This window comes from Telopea speciosissima, chromosome 11 (genome assembly GCF_018873765.1).
Source record: "Telopea speciosissima isolate NSW1024214 ecotype Mountain lineage chromosome 11, Tspe_v1, whole genome shotgun sequence".
Classification (NCBI taxonomy): domain Eukaryota; kingdom Viridiplantae; phylum Streptophyta; class Magnoliopsida; order Proteales; family Proteaceae; genus Telopea; species Telopea speciosissima.
In genome coordinates, this window is record NC_057926.1 from 7,081,439 (window position 1) to 7,104,025 (window position 22,587).

General features: G+C 40.1%; 2 protein-coding genes across 2 annotated transcripts; both read left to right on the forward strand.

Annotated features, from left to right (window-relative positions):
• Positions 1 to 4,709: 4,709 nt before the first annotated feature.
• On the forward strand, positions 4,710 to 7,814 carry LOC122646470 (DNA replication complex GINS protein PSF3-like). The gene is made up of 6 exons (XM_043840032.1): positions 4,710 to 4,834; positions 4,931 to 5,002; positions 5,076 to 5,176; positions 5,689 to 5,781; positions 7,376 to 7,515; positions 7,613 to 7,814. Exons 1-6 carry the CDS (start codon positions 4,790 to 4,792, stop codon positions 7,720 to 7,722), a joined length of 561 nt encoding a protein of 186 aa, XP_043695967.1. The 5' UTR covers positions 4,710 to 4,789; the 3' UTR covers positions 7,723 to 7,814.
• A 9,292-nt stretch (positions 7,815 to 17,106) lies between these two features.
• LOC122645509 lies at positions 17,107 to 17,811 on the forward strand. The gene has a single exon (XM_043838819.1). It carries the CDS (start codon positions 17,202 to 17,204, stop codon positions 17,556 to 17,558), a length of 357 nt encoding a protein of 118 aa, XP_043694754.1. The 5' UTR covers positions 17,107 to 17,201; the 3' UTR covers positions 17,559 to 17,811.
• The last annotated feature ends 4,776 nt before the right edge of the window (positions 17,812 to 22,587 follow it).

Genomic DNA, 22,587 nt, shown 5'->3' on the forward strand with positions numbered 1-22,587 from the left:
TATGTATAGTAAAGAAGAGAGAATTAATTACATCACTGCCCCCACGCCAGCTACTCCATTAATTAGAGTCGGTTAGGGGGGAAAAATACAAAAACACCCCTACAGGTTTTTTAACAATCCCCCTCAAGTTGGAGCATAAATATCAAACATGCGCAACTTGACTAAAATAGGATGAAAAACTTTCCCACTTAACCCCTTAGTGAATACATCAGCCAATTGATCAGCAGACTTCACAAAGAGAGCACTTATCAGTCTTACTTCTAGCATCTCCTTGATGAAGTGCCTATCAACCTCCACGTGCTTGGTTAACAGGAGAAGAACTTGAGCTCAATGCTTGGATGTGTTAATGAAAATCCAAGCCTCTTTATTTATAATAAAAGATGGGAGATTTAATTACATCACTGTGCCCATACCACCGACTCCATTAATTAGAGTCTGTTAGGGGGAAAAAATAAAAAAGCACCCCTGCGGGTCTTATTTTAACAGTAATGGACCATTGGAGCCCTCCCCATGGTTTAATGAAGATTGAGTCTATAGCTTTTGCTAATGGATCTGTGAAACAGTGAGGTGAGATGCCTAGGTGAGAGTGAGAGACTCGAACCACTATCCTATCCCTTCTTCTATTCCCCCATCTTCTTCTCCTATTCTCTCAATCGATATCCCTATTTCTATTTACTGTTCTGAGATTTCTCTTCGTAATTGAGACTCAATCAAAGGTTCCTTAGCTGCTGTCGATCGTTAGAATATTGTCCTATTGGACCTCAAGATCACCTGCCGACCTGCGGCTCTACTGATCTGGATTTCTACCTCAGCAACTTCGAGGTCAAAGATCTCCAGATCTAACCATCAACTGCAACCTATACTTTGGGAGATCAACAACGCTTCATCCTTTCCCTTTGATAGAATTTTCAACTCCATGAAATGGTTTATTTGGATTATTGGTTTTAAGTTGCTATATTGATTTTAACTTTCTAATTTTGAGACCCCCTATAACTTTCAATCCAGCCATCAGAACTGGCTGTAAATTTGAGGAGTTCATCAACTGGTAATACCTTCCACTCGACTGGATGATCAACCCCATCAGCGGAGGTTACTAACTAATTCTGAAACTTGCTTATTCTGGTTAATAGCCTAACTCCTTTGCTGCCAATAGACCAGAACTTGGCCTGTTTGTTTCCTCTGTAGCTGAATTGTAACCAGAGTGCTGTTTAACCTTTGCTGAGGTCCTTAAGGGTGAAAATACCTTTCTGATTCACCTACTGTTGGGTGTGTTATTATTTTATATTGCTGTATTGGGTGATATATTGTACTGATATTGATATTGGGTTATCCTGTTGTGGAATTAGTTCCTAGTAATCTAGTTTGGAATTGGCTCTACATTGTTTTGGTATCCGAGCCAACAATGGATTAAATCTCTCTGACATGCCCGAGAACCAAAAGGTTCATGATTATGTTCTTAGGGAGTTGAAGCATGTATTAGACCGCATGACTGCTGTTGAGCAAAAGTTTGAAGCCAAGTTTGGTCACCTCTGCCCTCCATCCCCAAGGGATGCTACCGTGGCAGCCATTGAAGTTTTGAAGATGGAAGAGAAACTATTAGACGGTCCAACCAAAGAGGTCTATGTTGAATACATCAAAGTAGACAACTGAAACGGTGATAGAGGATGTAGTGGTCAAGAACACGCCACAAGAAATCATCAACAAGCATGTTGCTTTCCTTGAAGAGATGGAGTATGTAACTCAAGTCTTTGATGAGCAAGTTCCCAAAGTTAAGGGCTCTATGGTAATGAAACTTGCCTGTATCTCCGATTTAGAAGACAAACATGTAGAGTTTATCATCCCACTAAAATATTATGAAGAGCGGATTCCTAGTCTAGAAGATTACATTTCCCATTTTCAAGAATTGCCGGAGTTCTGTTATGGAGTGAAGCTTGATTTTCATAACACCAAGGTGATTGTTCGAATGTCTAAAACTCGAGGTCGGGTTTTTTCTAAGCGGGGGAGAGTTGATGTAGATTGAAGCATGGAGAGGAAAAGGACCAAAACAGAATCCAGACCAGCCCATCGAGCCAGTCCAACCATCAAGCTTTTGGTCCACTTAATGGGTCAGGTTTTCAGCCCATTATTTGGTCCTTAGAGCAGACCCTCCCATACCCTGCAGTAGCGGGAGCCTCATGCACTGAGACGCTCTTTTTGTTGGTCCTTAGAGCAGTCCTTGCATGGAAATTTTCCAGCTGATATGGAGCTGTCAAATCTGCTGTGCAAGGAGAAGATTATGAAGAAATTTGATTACAATTTTATTTAATTTCTATTTTAGGGATTAGTGACAATGTTGGGATTTTTATTTAGTTTCTATTTCAGTTACTAGACATTAATTAGTTTTCAGTTACTATTTTAGAGTTCCTATTTTTTAATGCAACTTAATTTTGGTAACTCTCCAACAGCCATAGGGAATTACTATTTTCTTGTAATGGTTTTCTTCATTATAAATAAAAGGAGAGGCCAATGCAGTGCCCACAATTTGAGTCTGGAAAAACGGAAAGCTTGGCTTTGAAACCTGTGAGATGCAACTGTATGAGAGACAGCTTGGGTGAGATGCCCCTGTGGAGATAGGTGGGATACCTTCTCTGCGGTTGGTGAGATACCTACATATCCTTCTTATTCCCCTCTTCTTCTCTACCATCTTCTCTTTTGTTTCTATTTTGGTTCACTGTTACTGAGTTTCATTGGAGAGTATTGGGACCGTCTACGGGGGTGGTTCCAGCAGTGCTGTTATAACCTTTTAGTGGTGCCATCATTTCCATTCGATACTCTGAAGATTGGAGGCAAGACCAGACCTGAGGCACCTTCTGTTCTGGGTATTTCTGGCAGCAACTTCCATGGTGTTTTCCTTCTTGTGGTATGTTACTTTCCTAGTACTACCCTACCTCTGAATGTAGTTTTGAAGACATCCAATGGCTGGATATTTTTGTGGTACTGTACTACTGTGTTTCTATTTCTGACTCTTACTATTTCTGAATTCCTGTCATAACTCATCATCTAGCCCATTAACTTTGGCGGGAAATTTGAAGTGTTCATCCACCCAAGGTGTCCAGCCTTCGACTGGATCAATCTTCCCATCCAAGTTTGCTACTTGCTATTTGGGAACCTGGTGTGTTCAAGAGTTTTTTGAACCTTTATCAACCTGTGTTTAGACATGCAAATAGGCTGTTACAGTCCATAGTGTAGACCTGATGTTAGAGTATCCCTGTTGCTGGACTTACATTCAAAGCCTACTGTTAACAGTACCTATCCTAATGTAGGATAGGACACCAGGGACCTAGCCTTACATTATAGTGAGAGACAGAGTAAGAGAATAATTGTGAACTCAATCTTACAAGGCATGGATGTCCTCTAATTATAGTGTGGAGGCCTCTTGGACATGCCTATCCAAGAGAGTCCAAGAGATGTGTCTCCCGAACTGATTTTTCAGTAGAAAAAAAAGCCGTTGCTGGTCAATTGTCTCCTCCCAACAGTCGAAACAATGCTCTTGGGAAACTTTGTCTGACCTTCAGCCGGATGATGACTGGTTGACTGCCCGGTCAACTGCTATCTTCCACCAACAAAAAACATGCATTGAATATTCAAACTTGTGGGATACATCATGTATGATAAAACCATGAAAGAAAGGAGATGTTGTGACTCTTAATTCATTGCAAATACAACAATGATGCTATCATACTAGGTAAAATAAGTTGTGGGATCACCAATCATGTGATATTATGGATCTAGCCTCACCTATGACCCGAGGCCCTGATTAGAGCAGGAATATCTCAGTTGCAACTCTTCCACAATGCAAACGAGAAAAAAAAAATTCCGCCCTAAATTTGAACTCTTTAAAGAGTGTGCCTCTTACAAGATGGTTAATTAGCTCGTATTGCTTACGTGGATACTTACACCCTTTGATAAATTATAATTGTCAATACTGTCTTCATAAAATTGATCCACTAGTATGCGGAGTGTATCCCAGACCAAAGAGGAGAACAATATAGACCTTTGCTTCAGCAAGACAAAGATTCTAGGACTAAATTTTGATGAGAACGTCAATTTGTACCATTCCCTAATATGTTTTTCATTATTTTTCTTCACACAAGTTTATGTGGGTAGTTTGTAGCAGGGAGGGTTGGGATCTGCTCCAGTTTGGTATGCCTTGAAAGTTAGCTTTAGTTTTTCATGACGTAAGTTTGCCTCACTTTTCTGGACCTTATGTTTTTCATCCATGCATTCAGAACATCTTTGGAATGGCTTTTGTTGGGACTTTAGAGTCTTCCATAGCTGGAGCATTCTAAAATTTTCCTCGAGTTATACCATAAATGTCTATGGTCTTTATAGGGTGGGTTTTTTTTTTTTTTTTTTTTTTTTGGGGGGGGGGGGGAGGGGTTGTAGGTACAAAAAAGGCCCGAGCATCTGAATCATCACGGGGGTAGAACAGTCCTTCATAAGTCATAACCTCACAGACAGTCATTTGTCTGAAGAGTTTCTTAGGCTAGCAAAATTTGGTATCTACAGGGGGGGGGGGGGACTCACTTATTTAATCTCTCTCTCAGAGTAAGTAAAATTTAAATTAAGGTACCAATTATAATTTCTTATCTGTTTATGAGAATTGTACGGCTATACAAGTTCTAATGTGACCCTTGATTATCCTATGCAGGCATGCTTGTGCAAGAAAGAAGTTGGAGTTATGCTTTGATGGGCTTACTTAGCAAAACAAAAGGAGCAAGCAAGAGTAATTGTCTGATTTTGTATAATAATGGCTCATTATTACAACATTGAAAACATTATCATGGAGGAGGAGGTTATTGCCTTTGCATTTTCATGCTGATTTTGTTATCTGAAACACTAATAATTTTCCCTATTCTGATGCCCCATTTTAACTTGCACTTGCTCGCAGATCATCTCAATTGTTTTCCAAGTGGCTGCTAATGGAGTTGGACTTCTTGATCCCAGTGCAGAAACAAACAGTGTATGTCCTTTGAAAAGCTTGAACTTGTGCAAACTAATTGTGTTCTAATGGTTTGGTTGTCTGCCCTAAACAGGTTGAACAAGGTTCAAAGGTAGAGCTACCGTTCTGGCTAGCCCATGAGTTGCACCTTAGACAGGCAGTTGCTATGAATGTGCTTGCTTGCTTCAATCAAAAGTAAGACTTGTAGTGCCTCTAATTGAATTTTGATGTAAAAGAAACAGATATTACTTGCATCAGTGCTGGATGACAAGAAAAAACACCTTTTCCTACCAGCATTGTTAACAATGCACTACTCTGACCTGCTGGGACCAGCTGTTTGATGACCTAATTCTGTCTTTCTAACCATTAGTATGTAAACATTTTTTTCTTCTGGCTCAGCATGACTTGATTCTGTCCTTCTAACCATTAGTATGTAAATATTTTTTCTTCTGGCTCATCATCTTAATCATCCAACCAAGCAAAAGAACAAAATCAACTGTTATAACCCTATTCAGATCAATTTTAGTCCTATAATATCTCGTAAGGTGGTGCCTATAAATTGGTTGGTTCCTACTACCTTACAGTGGTGCCCTATTTTTTGTTTAGATATCTAGAACAGGTTTTCCCAGCACTGATGCATGCTTTTCTGGAAAGAAATGAATTAGATTTTATATTGTCTATCAGTAATTTGTTTTTGTAACCGCCAGAACAAGGAAGGAAGTCCAGGCTGATGCTGCATGTGTTGATCTCAGGAATAGGTGCCCCTACTTCTATGAACTTGGGTGCAAGATTGCACCCCTGTAAGTTCCCTACCCTCCTTAGAATTTCTCATGTGCATATTTTAAGTTGTTAAAGATGTACTAAATATATTTGTCTGACAGATTTATGTGCCCCTTTACACTGTGGGAGTAGTTCCACTTGTGCAATTATCATTTTGTTGTTCACTGCAAGGCATTTGTGATCGCCCATTCATGGTAGACCAATGGCATTCAATGCCCTTTGTATTTATGCCTAGAGAATTCAGACATTCCATTTTTGGTTTTGAATGTAATGTAGATTATACCTTGCTCCATTCTTTTTAGTGGTGCCCCCCCCCCCCCCCCCCCCCCCCCTTTGTTGCTTTTGGTTTTATGAGAAAAGATTGTGTATTATTATAGTGAGTTATCCAAAAAAGAAAAAAAAAACATCGTGTAGAAATTGAACCAGAATGCCATATAAAGTGGGGCCATTTAATGGGAATAGATCAGAAAATTAACCTAAGATGCTGGTCAAGTGGATGCTCTGACCAACTGAAACATGCGCTTCTGATTGGTGTTTGGACAAGTTTGTTGGCCCTCCTAATCAATCTAGTTAGAAAGATGTGAATTCTGTTAGCTTTCAAGCATTAGAATTGGGCTTACAATAGAAACAAAAGGAAGATATGCAGATTAGATTAGATATCAGGTCTGAAGGAATAGAAGAGCAGATCAGAAACAGAGGGAGAAGCATATGTTCTCATCAGAGATTGAAGCAGAGAATAAGGAGAACACAAATAGAAGAGATGAAGTGATAGAAAATAAGAACTAGAGTGTAACTTGCAAGAGATGATCTGGTGGTCTTTTCTGCAACAGCCAGTGGAATATTAAAGGGGATTTGATAGAGAGGAACTGGAGAGAATTGAAGGGGAGAGAGAAGAGGGAAAGAATGAGTCACAATTGGGGGGAGGAGGGAGGTGAGGAGAGAGAAGAGGGAGCACATTTCAAACACACATCACTCACTGAATTTCCTCTTTCTTAATGTGGGTTATGGTGTGGATTCTGGTATTTTAGGTTGATTAAGGATATCAACTTTCATTTAATTAGTTTACTTTACAGGTACATACTTTAAAGGCATGCTTTAAGAAGGATTTATTTTTCTTCTTTTTTGATCAGTTGGTCAAACGAGTGCCTAATTGTTCAGAACTGTTGAGTCTTTTTGTTAAATACATAAAAAGGTGATGCCAGACGAGGAATATAGTTTTTTTTTTTTTCTTGTACTTTGATTGTCCACAAGCATGACGTCTGCTTTCACCTCTCTAAATCTTCTGGATGTGCATTATTTTATGAGCATTTTTGGCTAGAGACTGGAAAGACTGAATGCATGTCTGTGGATAGTGCTTTGGCCAGTGGCATGCCTGAATGTTTCTTTCTCCTTCAAGTAATTTCTTTTTCATAGGCTAATTTAAACTTTACCCTGAATTGAGTTGAGTAGTGAAACTGGATTCATGTGGTTGACCCTTATTAGTTGGGATACGGCATAGTTAAGTTGAGATTAGTTCAAATAATTACTTTATTTTTCAATTCAATTATTTCCTATGATAGCATCTGCTGCTGCAAGTGAAGGACTGGTTCTAAAGAAATTCTTTGTAATGGTTAGGGTTGGTGACACAACCATTGGGTCCTTCCTCTTGTATACATTTTCTAGTAGGTATAAGGAAGTTTTGAGCAAGGCCCACAGTGCAGCATTTGCGGTGGCTCCCAAGTTTTCGGCTCTTCTTACAAAAGAAGAAACTCATTGTGAGATTTCAACATGTTTGATTCTTTGTTCTTTTTCTTTTTCTCTTCACAATGGATTATTAATGAACCATTGAAATCATTGTTGTGCCTTTTGAAGTGTATGAAGCAGCCCGATCTTCAATGGCAGCGTTCAAGAAATGGCGGATAGGTGGGCCCAGATTTGAAAGTGCATCCATTCTTGGAATAAAGAGAAAACCTGCTAATTAGATGCTACCTCTGGCTGCCATTCTATATCTCAATCCCTTTGCCAACAAGTTGTGGTGAAACAGGAATCCTAATATTTGTTGTGGCATTAATTAGTTTATGTCCTCTCCAGTGTAAGAATGTAGCAATGGAAAACACCAACAATAATACTAATACAAACTTGATGGTGCTCATTTGGTCATGTGTTTTTATTCTCTCCTTTTTTCCCTACACTTATCCCCCTTTTCTAGTTATTGAGTGAGTTATTTTCCCGGCTTTAGTTATCCTTTTATTATTAACTTGTAGCCAAGGTTCAAGATCTTGTCTCGTCTTACCATTTCGGGTAGGTTGAGATTTTCGAAATTTCGTCGAAATTTGGTATTTTTTCTGCCATATTTCGACAGTCCATCTCGATGGATTTTTGGCTATATTAAGACCTGATATTTCATGTACACTCCTATTTAAGCTAAATAAATATATCTAAACTTTCATATTGCAAAAAAGTGAACTCAAAGTGGTGTTTTGGGTTTGCACCCTTGATTGACAGTATACGGTCGGCCCCTAATGTATAAATAGTTAAATACACATTGTATAAGCATTAAAAGACATAATAAAAAATTTGAACAAAATAATGAATCAAAAATAAAGTCAAGTGTAACCTTTAGTTTAAACTTTAAACTCATAAAGTCATAAATGCATAAGTTCATAAGTCATAACTCATAAACTCTATAAAAGTCATTAGTTCAATACTCAATAGTTAATACACAAAGTCACAACTCACAACGCACAAGACTCACAACTGTCATAAAACAAATCCTAATAATAATTGATATGCCTTCTTAGATCGATCCCATTCATGCTCCGTTGGAGTCGATATCCATTGCTCTCTGTCTGAAGGACATACGTGGACCACGGTATAGTTTCGAAAAAGAAACGAGTGTAGTCATCTACAATTTTCATGTAAATTTTGAAATTTCTTGAAATTTCATTAAAATTTGTATTTTTTTCATTTCGTATGGCCATTTCGTCTCGGTAGTGTCGAGATTTCTAAAATCTTGAACCATGCTTGTAGCTTGTGATATTTTGATCATTTTAATTGATTTAAGTACCATCTCATAAAATAATTATGGTTTGAACTAAGGATTAAGGAGTAGAAATTCAGATACTGTTTTATCAGCCAAAGCATTTTTAGCAATCAGATCATTCGTAGTGGAAGTGGTTCCCAACTGGATAAAACACTAGGCAAGCAATTTGAATTACCTTGCAAACTGTTAGATGATTTAGATCAACTTATTAGACTCAGTACATAAGGCTTTAGATTTTAGGGGTGATCTTGGTATCGGCTGGATCGGATCGGATTGGCTGATACGGATTAGGGTCGCCCAAACTCGGGCAGATAGACACTTTTGTCCTTGTTTTCTTATAAAAAAAAAATTAGTTTTTTTTACATTTTTATCCATGTCCGTACAGCTGGATCGGATTGGTATCGGGATCGGTTTTGGCCGATACCAATCAGATCCAGTCAAAATCGGCCAATCCGATCCGATACCTCAAACCATGGTCCAACGTTTGGAATTGCCAGTTACCCTGCCTTGTGGCAAGTAGGTGGACTAGCCTGATCCCAATTCCTGCCAATCCGAATTGCTGGCTGATCTAGGATGGGTTTTAGGGTTCAGGTTGATTCGGATCGTTTCTGGTTGAATCACAATCCTAATTGGCAGAGGTTGACGTTGATCCTGTTGTTGGTTGCATTCATTATCCTATACAAGGGGTACCATAGTAATTTTACTTTTGTTTCAAGAATCTGTTCATTCTGCCAATGCAAGTTCTTTACTGCTTGAGAAAAAATTGGATAAAAGGGCTCCTTCCCCTTGTGCTGATCTTATTACCTTTGGATGACAAGCTTTTTATATCTTGCATGAGTATGGTCCGTATCGGGTGATACGTATCGGTTTTACTAGTCGCCGATGTCGATACTGTATCTGTAGCACGGTACGGACAAGGGGTAAAATGGTCAGAAAACTCATTTTTTAAAGAAATTCAGGGATATTTTTCTCTAATATAGCCGATCCAGCCAATACTATATCGGTATCGTATCGATTTTGTAGGTCATCGATACCCGTTCTGATACCGTGCACTAAAACCATGCACCAACCTGGTTACCCGAATAGGTAGTGGAATTTGGATTGGGTATTTTACCTTTGCATTCAAGTTTGAGATCTCTTCCCATAACATAGGTTATCTGAGAACCACAAGTGTAGTTCCTCCTACAGATAATAATTTTTCCACACTTGAGTAACGAAGGGATTTGAAGAAAATCAACTTTTGAATCTCCAAATCAAAGTAAAACCAACACAAACTTCCGTTGATTTGAATATAACATTCCTCACTGTCGTGGATACCCTCTAGAGTGACCAAATGAAGTGTCTTGGGCCAGAAAATCTCAACTTTGACCCAGCTTACGGATTGAATAGCCCATCCTAGGGCTTGTCAAGTTCAAGGTGGGGTTCTTACTTTCAGGAACCAAGGGAGGCTACCTGGCATTTGTGGGGTATGCTTAGAAATGCCTTTGAAACAAACACTCATCTTCTCTTCTCACCATTGATGTGTGTTCCTCAATTGCAGTTAGTGTTGGAAAACCTAACCCATTGGCTGTAATCCACCATGCTCATTGTGTATTTGATCATCAATGTCACAAGGATGACACATTTCTCTGCAATTCCATGATTAGAGTTCATGAACCTTTACAAATGCATTCAGAGGAAAACCCTTTTTTGCCCCTAGATAACTACTACCCATTCTCATCCTTAATTGGTGAAGTTCTTTATCATGTGATGAATGTGGGAATGCAAAGGGGGGTGGGCAAGGGTTTGTGAAGAGGGGGTTAGATGTTGCCAGCAGGGTTTCAAAAATCGATGAATCAGATCAGGAATCCCGATTTCTACCGTTTCAAATCAAAATATTCATGTTAAGATTCCCCCAATTTTTGCCATTCCAGGCAAAACTGGTTTTATTCCAATATGATTTGAATCGGATTGGAATAACATAGATGAACAAGGATCGAAAGTTTTTTTTTTTTGGGTAAGAGAAATTTTATTGAGGATAATGTGAGAAACTCATCGCTGAAATGAACAAAGATCTCGGAACCATGCATCGGAAATAGGCCACACTATCGTACACGTCGTCGATATGGCCCTCTTTGCTAGGGAATCAGCCAAGTTGTTAATCTCCCTTGGAACATAAGTGAAAATACAACTAGCAAAATAGTTTGACAGATGCTTGATATACTCCAAAATAAATCTCAGATGTGGAGGGGAAGTAGCAACTCCGTTCTGCAGGTAAGAAACTACATCCTTGCAATTTGACTCAAGAGACACCTTCTCAAAATCTTCAAATAGTGCATGCAAAAGAGCACTATAAAATGACCTCACCTACTACCACAATAGAGGACTTCTCTAGAATTGACACAGCAAGAAGAGGAGTGCCTTTAAAATCCCGACAAATCAATCCCAAACCGCTGGTTGATGTATTTGGAATCAGACTTGCATCACAGTTGATCTTAATTGTACCTGGTTCCGAAGCAATCCATCCAGTAATGCTCGGTGGATGGGAGGGTTGAGAAGAATGTTGTAAAGCCGGTGGAGATAAGGAAACCATGAACCACTACAAGAAATTGGTGCAACGGAGGCCCTTTGGGTTGAGCTATTGCGGCATTTTTTACAAATGTCGTCATAAATGAAGATATACCAACATTTTGTTAAAAATGCCCTCATATATAAAGGTATAACGGCATACAGGTGCAAATCCTTAACTCTAGGATTGCTTTGTTTGAGGCAGCAATAACTTCTTCAGGTAATCGGTTTTTGTGACAAAAAACTTGATCATTTCTAGCCTTCCACAATGTCCAACAGATGAAAGAGGCATGACAAGAGAAATCTCATCGAATCCTCTTTTTAATTAATCCACCGCCATAGAATAGGTTCATCATCTGTTGGTAGAGATATACCCAAGGAGCACCCAAACCATGTTGCACGAGCGAAGTCACATCCCAATCGTATATGAGCGATTGTTTGATAAAAATCATGACATAACTCCTCAATAGCTTGAAAATTTAAAATAATTCATTGAAAATTTAAATAAAAATTGAACCAAAGAAAGATAGTTTATGATCTTCAAACCATAATTAGAAAACTGGATTATGACTCAGTTGAGTCAAAACTTCATAAAACCTAGTTAAGAATCGTGTAAACTAGGCAAAAGTAATAAAATGATGAGATTTGGGTCTATTTTCTAGCATTGGAATGGGGCATAGGAGACGTCATTTCCAAGTGGTTGCAATAGTGGGTTTCACACACCAATCCCAAAAGGTTAACCACTGTTAGGACCGTGGAATGGCAGATATACACAACACACATCACACTCACACACCCGATGTGGGACTAACCCACACACCCCTTCTTTTTTTTTTATGAAAGTGTAATCACACAAACCACACACCAATCCCAAAAGATTATCATGAATTCTCTGCAGCTACAAAAAGCAGTTCTAAGAGTTCCCCTCCTATCATGGACAGCACTTCAAATCCTTTAAGGATGATCAGAACTCAATGGCATCCTCCTCCTTCAAATGTTATCAAAATAAACTGTGATGCTGCTTGGTGTAAGCAGTCAAAGAGAGGAGGTATTGGTATTATTCTTCAAAATCATCTTGGCCTTCCTGTTTCGGCTTACTCCTATAGGTTACACTGTGAATCTGCTCTTATTGGGGAGGCTTCTGCTATTAGATCTGGACTGCTCCATGCTACTTCGTGTTGTTTCAATTAGGTTCTGGTTGAGTCGGATTGCTCTAATCTGATTAACCAATTATGCTCTAAATCATATTTGGAGGTCGAGATCAATAGCATATGTCAGGATATTTTTCATTTGCAAAACTGTTTTGTTTCTTGCAACTTTTCTTATGTTCCAAGATCCTCCAACTCTGTAGCGGACTCCTTGGCCAGGTTGGCTCTATCGGTTGAGTCTCCGATAGTTTGGCGTCTTACCTCTCCGTGGCTTCTGCAGCCCTATAATGCAGATGCTACTGCTTGTAATGACTCTTTTGATCAATAAATTTTCTTTCAACCAAAAAAATATACACAACACACACCCGACGTGGGACTAAACCCACACAACCAAGTGGTTGCAGTTGATGCGAGCTTCTTGAAGGGAATCTGTGCTAGGTGATGTGGGACGTGCAACTCGCTTTGATATTTCATCTATGAAGGAGCGGCAACTTTGCTGCTGTTGCCAGATGAAAGACCACCTTACACAAAAAACTACACTCACAAGGAGGAGAGAACTTCACTCACAGAGAGGAGAATATTTCTGACAAAGAAACCTACTTAATTATTTTAAGGGGAAAAGAATGCTACTTGGTTGCATGTAGCATGCAACTCCTATGCTTAGATACAGGGCAGTGCAAAATGACCATTACACCCTCAAGGATTTTTGCCTTTTCATGGTGGCACGGTGGTCATTTCATGCGGCCTTGTGGCTAGGCGTAGGAGCCGTGCGCCACACGCGACCATGTAGTGTTCTCTTTCCCTTCTTTTAAATTAGTTGAGTTGTAATTGGATTGATTAATTAAAATGTTATATATTATTTTTTCAATTGTAGATTACTTAACTAATTTAGTTACTTGTTGGATGTAAGAATACGAGATAAAAAAATCCAATACACCCGGTGGGATATGTTGTGATGTGATAGGGATTCACTACCTAGATTTAGGGTCTATGACATATAACTAGTGCCCCTTCTTCGAAGAAGGGGTGCTAAATTAACTCCAAGACTTGATGTCTAGTCTACCCCAATTCTCTGTGTAAGTGTCAAGTTATGGGTTGGGAAGGTTTTAGTGATCTCTCAAGTACACGATTCTAGAATCATCCTCCATTGAATCCACAAGAGATATTTAAGAAACTCATCCAAAGAATGATGTCTTCTACCTCTACCAAGGATCCCTAAGGTTTCTGTGTTGCCATTGCACAATACCAATCAATGATCAAAATATGAACAACAGAAAAAGGAAATCATGAGTGCTATAAGTTATGGAAGTTTTGATGCTAATATGAGTAGGTTCAGAGCACTACCTCTCCCCCTGTGCCACCACTACTTGACCACCACTACTCGACCACTTGATTGCAAAGCCCCTCCCTTTTGTCTGAGCACCGACCCTCCATGTTGCTTGGCCACTTAATCATAGAGCCCCTCCCTCGCATCTGAGCATTATTCCCTCCTTCGTTGCTCAACCACCTAATCACATAGCCCTCTTCCTATGCCTATTGACTTTATTGTGATGATTATTCTTGAAATAGCCTCTCTGCAAAAAGCAGGGTAAGGCTATGTACATTATGACCCTCCCCAGACCCCACAGTGGCTGGAGCCTCATGCCCTGGGCCCCTTTTTTATTGCTAGGAGAATTAGAAAAGAAGTTTGGAGTAGGAGAGTTTGAGTAAATATAGGTCAAGTTAAGGGAGTGATAAAACTTTTCTTTCAATTAGTCATTTTTTTTTCTTGAGGTTGTGTACCAAAAAAAAAAAAATCTTTTAAACTAAGTAGTCTTTTAGTAGTTTTTCCATCTTTGCAATTTGTAGTGAAAGTTATCATGTTTCAGAACTAGTTGGGTCAGGCCTTAAATTTGCAGTTCTGTACTTAGTTCCTTTGGATTGAGCATTGGTTTTATTAGGGGTGTTGAAAGCTGGCTCGCGTTGGTAGGCCCGATAGGTTAGTAAACGGTCTGGTGTTGGGCTTAGACTGATTATTATTAAGGCGTTCATGGTACTTAGTTGTAGCTCGATGGACGTCCGACTGGGACCATCTGACACCAGTAACTAACCAAGATAGTTTGTTTATACCAAGATAGTTTGTTTATAGCTTGAACAACTCGTTTATGAACGGTTATAGTTAATAGCCCAATTAGCCCATTTAAAGACCGAGTAGCCTAATTAATTTAACCCCGAGCACAGACCGTAATCAGTTAACTGAATATACACGTGTCAATATCTAGTCTATAAAGTTCTTGATTAACTAAACGATACGGTAATAGTGCAAGGCCTTACATTGGTGGGGCCCGATTAGGTTGGACTTAAACCAGCCAAGCCTGACCAATTGACACCCCTAGCCATTTAACCCTAAATGCAAGCGACCTATAAGGGTGCTACATAAATGCATGTACCACAATATATTTGGGATGCTAACCGTCGATCCATGGTTCTTAATCCTAGGATCGGTCAAGGTCAAAACCGTATCGATATCAATTTGGATCAGTCAAAATCGGTTCGGATAAGATAAGTTTACCTCTGTTTTTTAACAAGAAATTGATTTTTATTATTTTTGGGTAAATTTCATGGACAGATTATATGTAGCACAGACTCCCCAAAACCTATCAAAATATCAAACATGTTTTTGTTTCTTGGTAATAGTAGAAACAATTTTTTACCAAGTTTACCATACAACATTTGTTGGTACAGAATTACTCCAAAATATCCAAAAATAGAAAAACAAAATCAATTCTGACTCTGAACCAATTTTTTTGAAACAGAATGGTTGCCATACATACCCTTACCATCCAAAGTTGAAATATTCATTTTAACCTCCTTAGTTATTTAAATCAAACCCTCTTATTACATCTTCTTCCCTTATTACATCTTCTTCCCTCTTCATACCCTTGGAGAACTGTGGCATTGCGATCTTGGGCGACCTTCACCTGCGCCAACTCCAGCTCCAGCGACAATCAAGTGATCAACTGCGGCAACTCCATCTCCGACGGCACAACTTCTGAACTTATAGATGAATTAGCCACTGAATCAGAGGACTTCACAAATGAATTCACAGGCAGAGATATGTGTCGAGAAACAGAGTCGGTTTGACAGTTCCGATCGGAGAATGGAAGAGGTCAGCAGAGGAGAGGGTGATATCTTGGGTCACCTTTCCCTACCCTGCCACCAATGATATTGGTACCAGAGTAAATCCCAACAACTGGTCTTCCATGTAATTCCTGGCTTTGCTGGGCATCCAAATCTCACATTTAAGGACTGCATCCAGTTGGATTATTTTGATCCTTAAGTTGTCATTGAATTCAGGGTTCTTGCCACCTCCATTATAATTCTAGTTGAAAGGGTCTTGTTTGGGCTGTAAGTGAGTGAGAATTTTGCATACACATCTTGTTTGTCATAGATACAAATGTTGTGTATGTTCCTGGCTTGACAAACAAATATCTCAAGAAGCCCAGAGAAGTCCCTCTATCTCCATTTGGATGACTATGACATGACTGTAAATTCATGCTTCTTTTCTTCATCTTGGTGCTTGTACTCAGTTAGTGGATGACTATGACATGACTGTAAATTCTTCAGATGAGAATTATGGTGAATCCATTTCTCCAAATGGAAGCAACCAAAATTCTGGATTTTTTAGTTCATCAACAATCAGCTTAAGTGATGACAGGAACTCAGTAGACTCTATGGAGAATAAGAGTCATGTTGCTGCTGGTTCACCTAATTCAAATGTTGAAGCTTGTCAGAGCTCCTGGGCTTCTCCAGATACACCAACTTCAAAGAAAGGGTGTGATGTCGGAGAGGAGAAAGAGGCCAGCTTCATAACGAGAAAGAGGAGGGATCCAAAGACAACAATCTACATCCCATGAAATTTGGTCCAACTTTTGCAGCTCTTATGAATGCTGCATATGGATAAAAAAGAAGGTGAAAAAACATGTCTGGACTTCACCGATTCTCAAGCTTGAATGTCTGGGATTTCATACCTATTCAAAACCCTAGAGGTTAGAATTTTTTGATGTAGATGAAACGAATAGGACAGATTGAAGGGGGAAACAGATACCGCTCTTGCTGTTCTTACTTCTTCCACCTTCAAAGTATGAAAATCAAAGAAAAAATGGTGCCTTGCAGAGAAGCCCCCTTCCTGTTCTTGCTTCTTCCGCCTTCAGGCCATCAAAGACGATGAAGAGAATGGTGTTTGTATTTGGGGTTTTAACCTTAAGGGTATTATGGGAAGTTCACCATGTGGTAAGGGTATTTTTGCCATTAAAAAAGAGTTAACAGTTACTTAACTGTACAGACCTAATAGAGTGGACTAAGTAGAAATAAAGTCATACTATAAGGGGTTTCAGTGATATTTTGATAGTTTTTGAGGTGTCCATGCCATTCGACTAACCTACAGGGGGTGTCCAAGAAATTTACCCTTATTTTTTGCCCTTTTGGCCGTACCATTGGATGGGGTATCGAATGAGTCAAGATTCGGGATCGGCCATGGAAGATACCGATCCAATCCAGCCGATCCAATCCGAGATTGCGAACCATATTAATCAATCTCTCTAAACTACCCCTGTTTTTATTTGGAAACAGTCGAAAATCCGTCTCCCGGACAAATTGACCATACAAAGCTCGCATTGCGCTTCTCCAATCTCTTCTCTGTTGCTGTCTTCAACTGCGAAGTGGTAGAGAAATTTCAACGAACATGTCATCTTTGAAAGGCTTCGCTGCCGCTGCAGGAACGCTGAGAAGCCGTCTCAGCTCATCGCTGCGTAAGAGAGGAGGCGGAGAAGGTGTGAGTAGGTGGACGAGCCCAGGTCACCAAGAGCAACCCAACGGTTACCTCTTCAACAGAACCCCACTTCCACCTGGGCAGTCCAGGAAATGGGAGGACTGGGAGCTTCCTTACTATATCACTGGTTTCCTCACCGTCGTCATTCTCGGTGTCGGTCTCAATGCTAAGCCCGATTTCACCATCGAGACTTGGGCTCACAATAAAGCCCTCGAACGCCTTGAGAACCAGAAGATTGCTCTCGCCTCCGCTGCTGATGAATCTGAGTGATTGGTTATTTCGGGTATAGTTAATCGGATCCATCCTTTTCGTGTTTTATTGTTTCCTTTTATGGGTTTGGAGCTGTTCTATCGATCATGGTCGGGCAACTGTGAATTTTGTGTTATAGTATCTGGAATAATTGTAGTTCAATAAAGATACCAAATTTTGAATTGGTGACACTTGATGCTTTTTATTGGTTCCTCTATGGTTGATTATCAAGATGTTCAACTTGAGAGTTTTAAGAGAAAGCACAATTATTTTCACTCAGTTTATTTATGCTCTTATATTTAATTTTGTTTTCCTTTATGTTATTGATCCATGAGGGGATTTATGATTCTAAATTGTCTCCCATGGAAACAAGGGCATGTTTTTAGGTTTTGCTTAATTTTAACTGAGGGGATTTATAATTCTTTCCCCGTATTCAGTGGAAACAAGGAATGTGCTTAACTGAGATTCTTGTGATACCATTCTCTATTCTGCATAAGTATAAGAGGTAGTGTATAAAGAGGAAGTTGTCCCAATTATGAAATATGATTGATGAGGCTGGTGAAATCTCCAATTAATCCCCTTGTTTTAACATGGAAGAGGATTTTGATGGCCTTTTGGATTCTTTAACGCCTTTATTAAGAAAAGAACATATTGAAGATTATGGCTGGTTTATCTGCAAGCTGTTCATTGACAGCGTGCCTATGAGGGGATTCAGAGAGAAGTATAGTCAATTGAGCTTCATTGTGTACATTTCTAGTTTTCACCATGGAGGAACTTGCTCATGCAACTCTACACCATGATAGTCAGAATAAGAACAATGGGTGGATGCTTCCATCCACAACACATCAGGGGTTTCTTGTTCTCTGTGGTTAGCAATCTTTCAATTCTTTGACAAGTCATCCTGATTTTTTCGGACCAGTGAACATTATTTTGGCATGCTTACATTATTGCTTATTCTACTCTATTCTCATTTACTGCTCTAGGTCAAGTCCAAATTATAACCGTATCTTGGGTAGCTTTATCTTTTTCCGCCCTCCTTGGGGCTGTAGAATCTGGATCCTTTTATGATGTTCTAGTTATATGTTTCTTTCTCCTTATTCAATATTCAACTTCTTCATTCTGTTTCAGTTTTTAACCTGCTTGATGCAACTAGGCCAAGATTTTAAACAGTACTTTTCCATAGGACAGCCCGACACATCCTAGCAATAAAACATGTCAGTGTCAGAAGGAAATGTTAAAGGAGGCCCTTATATTTTCTGTTTGAACTTGAAAGGATTATTGCCAAGGTCTTGACGATTAGTCTTCTGGGGTTTCTGAAAGTTCAAGCTGAGTTGTAGTTGCTTTTCTCTTTTATGCATGCTATTACAAACTTTTTGTCTGGACCTGCTATAATTTTCTGAAAGTTCTTGATGGGTTTTTTGTTCTGATAAAATGTAGTCAGTCTACACACTTCCATTGCAATATCTAGCATGAAAATCATGTTGCTCCATTGTGACCAAGTGGTCACAAGTTTGAGTCTGGAAACAGCCTCTTTGTGAAAGCAGGGTTAAGGTTGCATACATTGTGACCCTCCTCAGATCCCGAAGTGGCGGGAGCCTCGTGCACTGGGTACGCCCTTTTAAAGCTCAAGGAATACAGAGAAGCCACCCAAGGAGGGGGAGAAGAGGGCAAGGAAACATAACATAATGCCCAAGAAGCAATAAGGCTGGTTCTGCTGTTGTCAGGAACAGCAGCTAAGGAAGAACCCAATTTCTCATGAATCTAAAAACCAATGGAGTCCCTTATTTGCTGCTGAGTTTTTGATTTGTTAGTCCGTCTTCTAAGGTTTCTTTCATACCAAACATGGTAAACTGAGGTGCAAAAAGAAAGCTTGCCAGCAAGGTCACAACACGATTTATTGAAGGATGACTTAACCCATATCCATTCCTGTTCCAAACTGAGGATGCTTCTAGGAATCGGCCAACACATCCTAACAATCCTCATCCAAATGGAACGAGAATGGGACACTCAAAGAACAGGTGCACATCAGTCTCTATACCATTATATGACACATGAGGAGGATGATGAAATAAGCTTAGAGTGAAGAAGGGCTTGCTCAGTTGATTGGTGCCTTGCAAATAGAGTACAGGTTCCCTGGAGGTCATGGGTTTGATTCTCCTATCTTCAACTGTGCCATAAGGCACCCCCTTTCCCCCTACTTCCTCGTGTCTCTTGCAGGTTTAGTTAAAGTCCCATTGGGTAGTTAGATAGGATATCCCCCCCCCCAAAGTCCCCCCCCCCCCCAAAAAAAAAGGAACGGCTGGGTCAGTAAGTCATGGGATAGTGCATGCCAAGTCATAAATCTGTGCCAGGCAAGATGGCCAGGGAACCAAACAACTACAGACTAAGGAACCTAAGGGCAATGAGAACGGACCAACTCCCAAGCAGAAAGGGAAGAGAAGAGACCTGAGTTGTAAGCAATCCAACTCACCAAATCACCACTATCTACAAGCCTTTTGCGGATACTTGGGAGGGCTGATCAAGCATCCCACAAAAGTGGGCAGGGGGAGGGACCAGGATTCCAGTGCTCGCCAACCATGATGGAAGACACCGTAGTCATGCGATCAGAGCCAACATCATACTTGATACAATCGCCATAAGAATTGAGAACTCCATGGGGATGCCAAGGATCAAGCCAAAGAAGGGTGTTAGCACCATCATCCATATTGGACTTGATCACATCTCTCACAAGCTGCCTGTGCTTAAGCATCTTCTTCTAGATCCAAGAGGAATCAGAGGTACAAGAGACTGACCAAATAGAGTCCTCCTTAAGGGACCAAGCATAGATCCAGTCTGAGCAGATGCTCGGATGTCTGGAGGCAATCTTCTAAACCAGTTTAAGAACACCCGATAAACAAAACTCCTTTAATCTGAAAAGTCCAAGCCCTCCCCCAGATTTAGGCTTACACAGAGTCCCAGCTGATAGTTATGAAGGAACCCGTTATTGTCACTGCCCTTCCATAGTTCTATAAGAATGCACTCATTGTAGGGATTCTAGCTGCTTAATAATGGAGGCAGACCAAAAACCCCAGACCAATAGATGTAAGAAGATTGCTAACTGCCTGAACAAGTTCCGCTCTGCCTGCATATGATAACTGTCTAGCTTTCCAAAGCTGGAGCTTCTTACAAAGAGGATCAAGAGTAGGAGTGCAGTGGTCGGCCGATAGCTTGGAGGCGATGAGAGGAAGGCATAGGTACTTGATGGGGAAATGACCTAGGGAGATCGCAGTTAAGGAACATAAATGCTCCTGTATCTCATCAGACGCTCCAACCAAGAATAGAGCAGACTGGCGCCTGATTTGGTATGATTTCTATTTCAAAAATTGTTTGGTTTGATTTTTGCACCTTATTTCAATGAAATAGAAATCAAATAGAATAGAAATTCTTCAATAGCTGAGGAGCTGTTTCAATTTTGAAATTGAAATTGATTTCACTCTTGCTCTTTAATGACCACGTGGTTAATTTGATGGGCAAAGCAGTAATTTCATGTTAAAAATAAAACACAACCGTTCTTCTTTTCCTAATGGTCTCACCACCACCATGACCCACCTCGCTGTCACCACCAATTTCACCATCACCACCACCATCACCACCACCACCGCCACCGCCACCCCCTTCCCAGCCCTGCACCTGCCTTTGCCCCCCCACCCTCTCCCAAAGAAATATAGAGAATTTATTCTCATAAATTGAACTACCAAAAGGATTTCTTATTCTTAAATATTTCATATTGATGCAACCAAAACAATTTCAATTTCTTGACCAAAAATCTATTTGTTGACTATTTCATGAAATCAAACTGAAATTGAAATAGAAATAGAAATAATACCAAATCTAGTATTGACCTATTCATTGAGAGGTCAGACGTAGCACTAAAAAAGTTAACAACATTCAAATTGTAGAGAGGGAGGAGAGTTTTGCGTTGGAGAAAATAACAAGGTCGTCTGCAAAAGCAAGGTGGGATAACTTGAGAGCTTTTCATTTGTGGGAAGTATCCACAATCTTCTAGTCGACAAGGATGCGGAGCTTGCGTGACATGATCTCCATGACAAGAGTGAATAAGAAGGGGGATAAGGGGCAATCCTGATGAATGCCCCCGTACCAGCAAAGAACCCCACAACATTGCCATTAATCAACACCGAATACTGAGCAGAAGAGATGCACCAATACACCCAATTCACAAATTTCGGGGGGAAGTGCATCATATACAAAATATCCTTGATGAAGTCCCACATGACCGAATCAAAGGCCGTATGGATGTCTAGCTTCAGCAAGGCAGCCAAGGGGTGAGATTTTCTGTCAAAACCCCTAATCAGCTCAGTGCACAGAGGGATATTATCAGAAATGCATCTCCTTTCAATGAATGCAGACTGATTAGGACTAACCAGCTCTGCAACAACTTTCTTCAGCCGATTAGCTAAGATTTTGGTGACAAACTTGTATAAAAGGTTACGCTGAGCAATAGGATGGAAGTCAGCAGTAGAACAGACACCCTCCACTTTAGGGACAAGACATTAGAAAGTTTGATTTACAAGATATACGAAACTTTAATTTACCTTCTTGACTTGATTGGGGCCCTCAAAAAAGCTCCGAATAGCCTGAACAAGGTTGTCCTTAATGATCTCCCAGGCAGAAGTGAAGAAACCCATACTGAATCTGTCAGGACTAGGGGCTTTGTTGGTTTTGTGAGCTCTGATTCCTGCAATTATCTCTTCGTTATCCGGAATGGAGGCGAGGAGCCCAAGAGAGTCCTCAAAAAGAACTTTATCAAGTAGACCAGAGGGAGGGTAAACCCTAATAGGTAAGTAAGAGGGACTGAAGATACCCATGTGGTAATCCACCATTTCTTTTCTCTTCCATGTTCTCAGTTAGCTGGCCACTTCTGCATTTAAGGAAATTGATAGAAGAGGCATTCTGTCTCACCCTTAAGGATCTGTTGAAGGAGGAGGAGTTGGAATCGCCCAACTGAAGCCAGATAACATTAGATTTCTGCTTGTAGAAGCTTTCTTCCCAG

Coding starts and splice junctions, on each gene's coding strand:
- LOC122646470 (XM_043840032.1), top strand. CDS start 4,790: ATGGCTCATTATTACAACATTGAAAACATTATCATGGAGGAGGAG. Junction 4,835..4,930: donor ACATTATCATGGAGGAGGAG/GTTATTGCCTTT, acceptor ACTTGCTCGCAG/ATCATCTCAATTGTTTTCCA. Junction 5,782..7,375: donor GGGTGCAAGATTGCACCCCT/GTAAGTTCCCTA, acceptor TGTAATGGTTAG/GGTTGGTGACACAACCATTG.
- LOC122645509 (XM_043838819.1), top strand. CDS start 17,202: ATGTCATCTTTGAAAGGCTTCGCTGCCGCTGCAGGAACGCTGAGAAGC.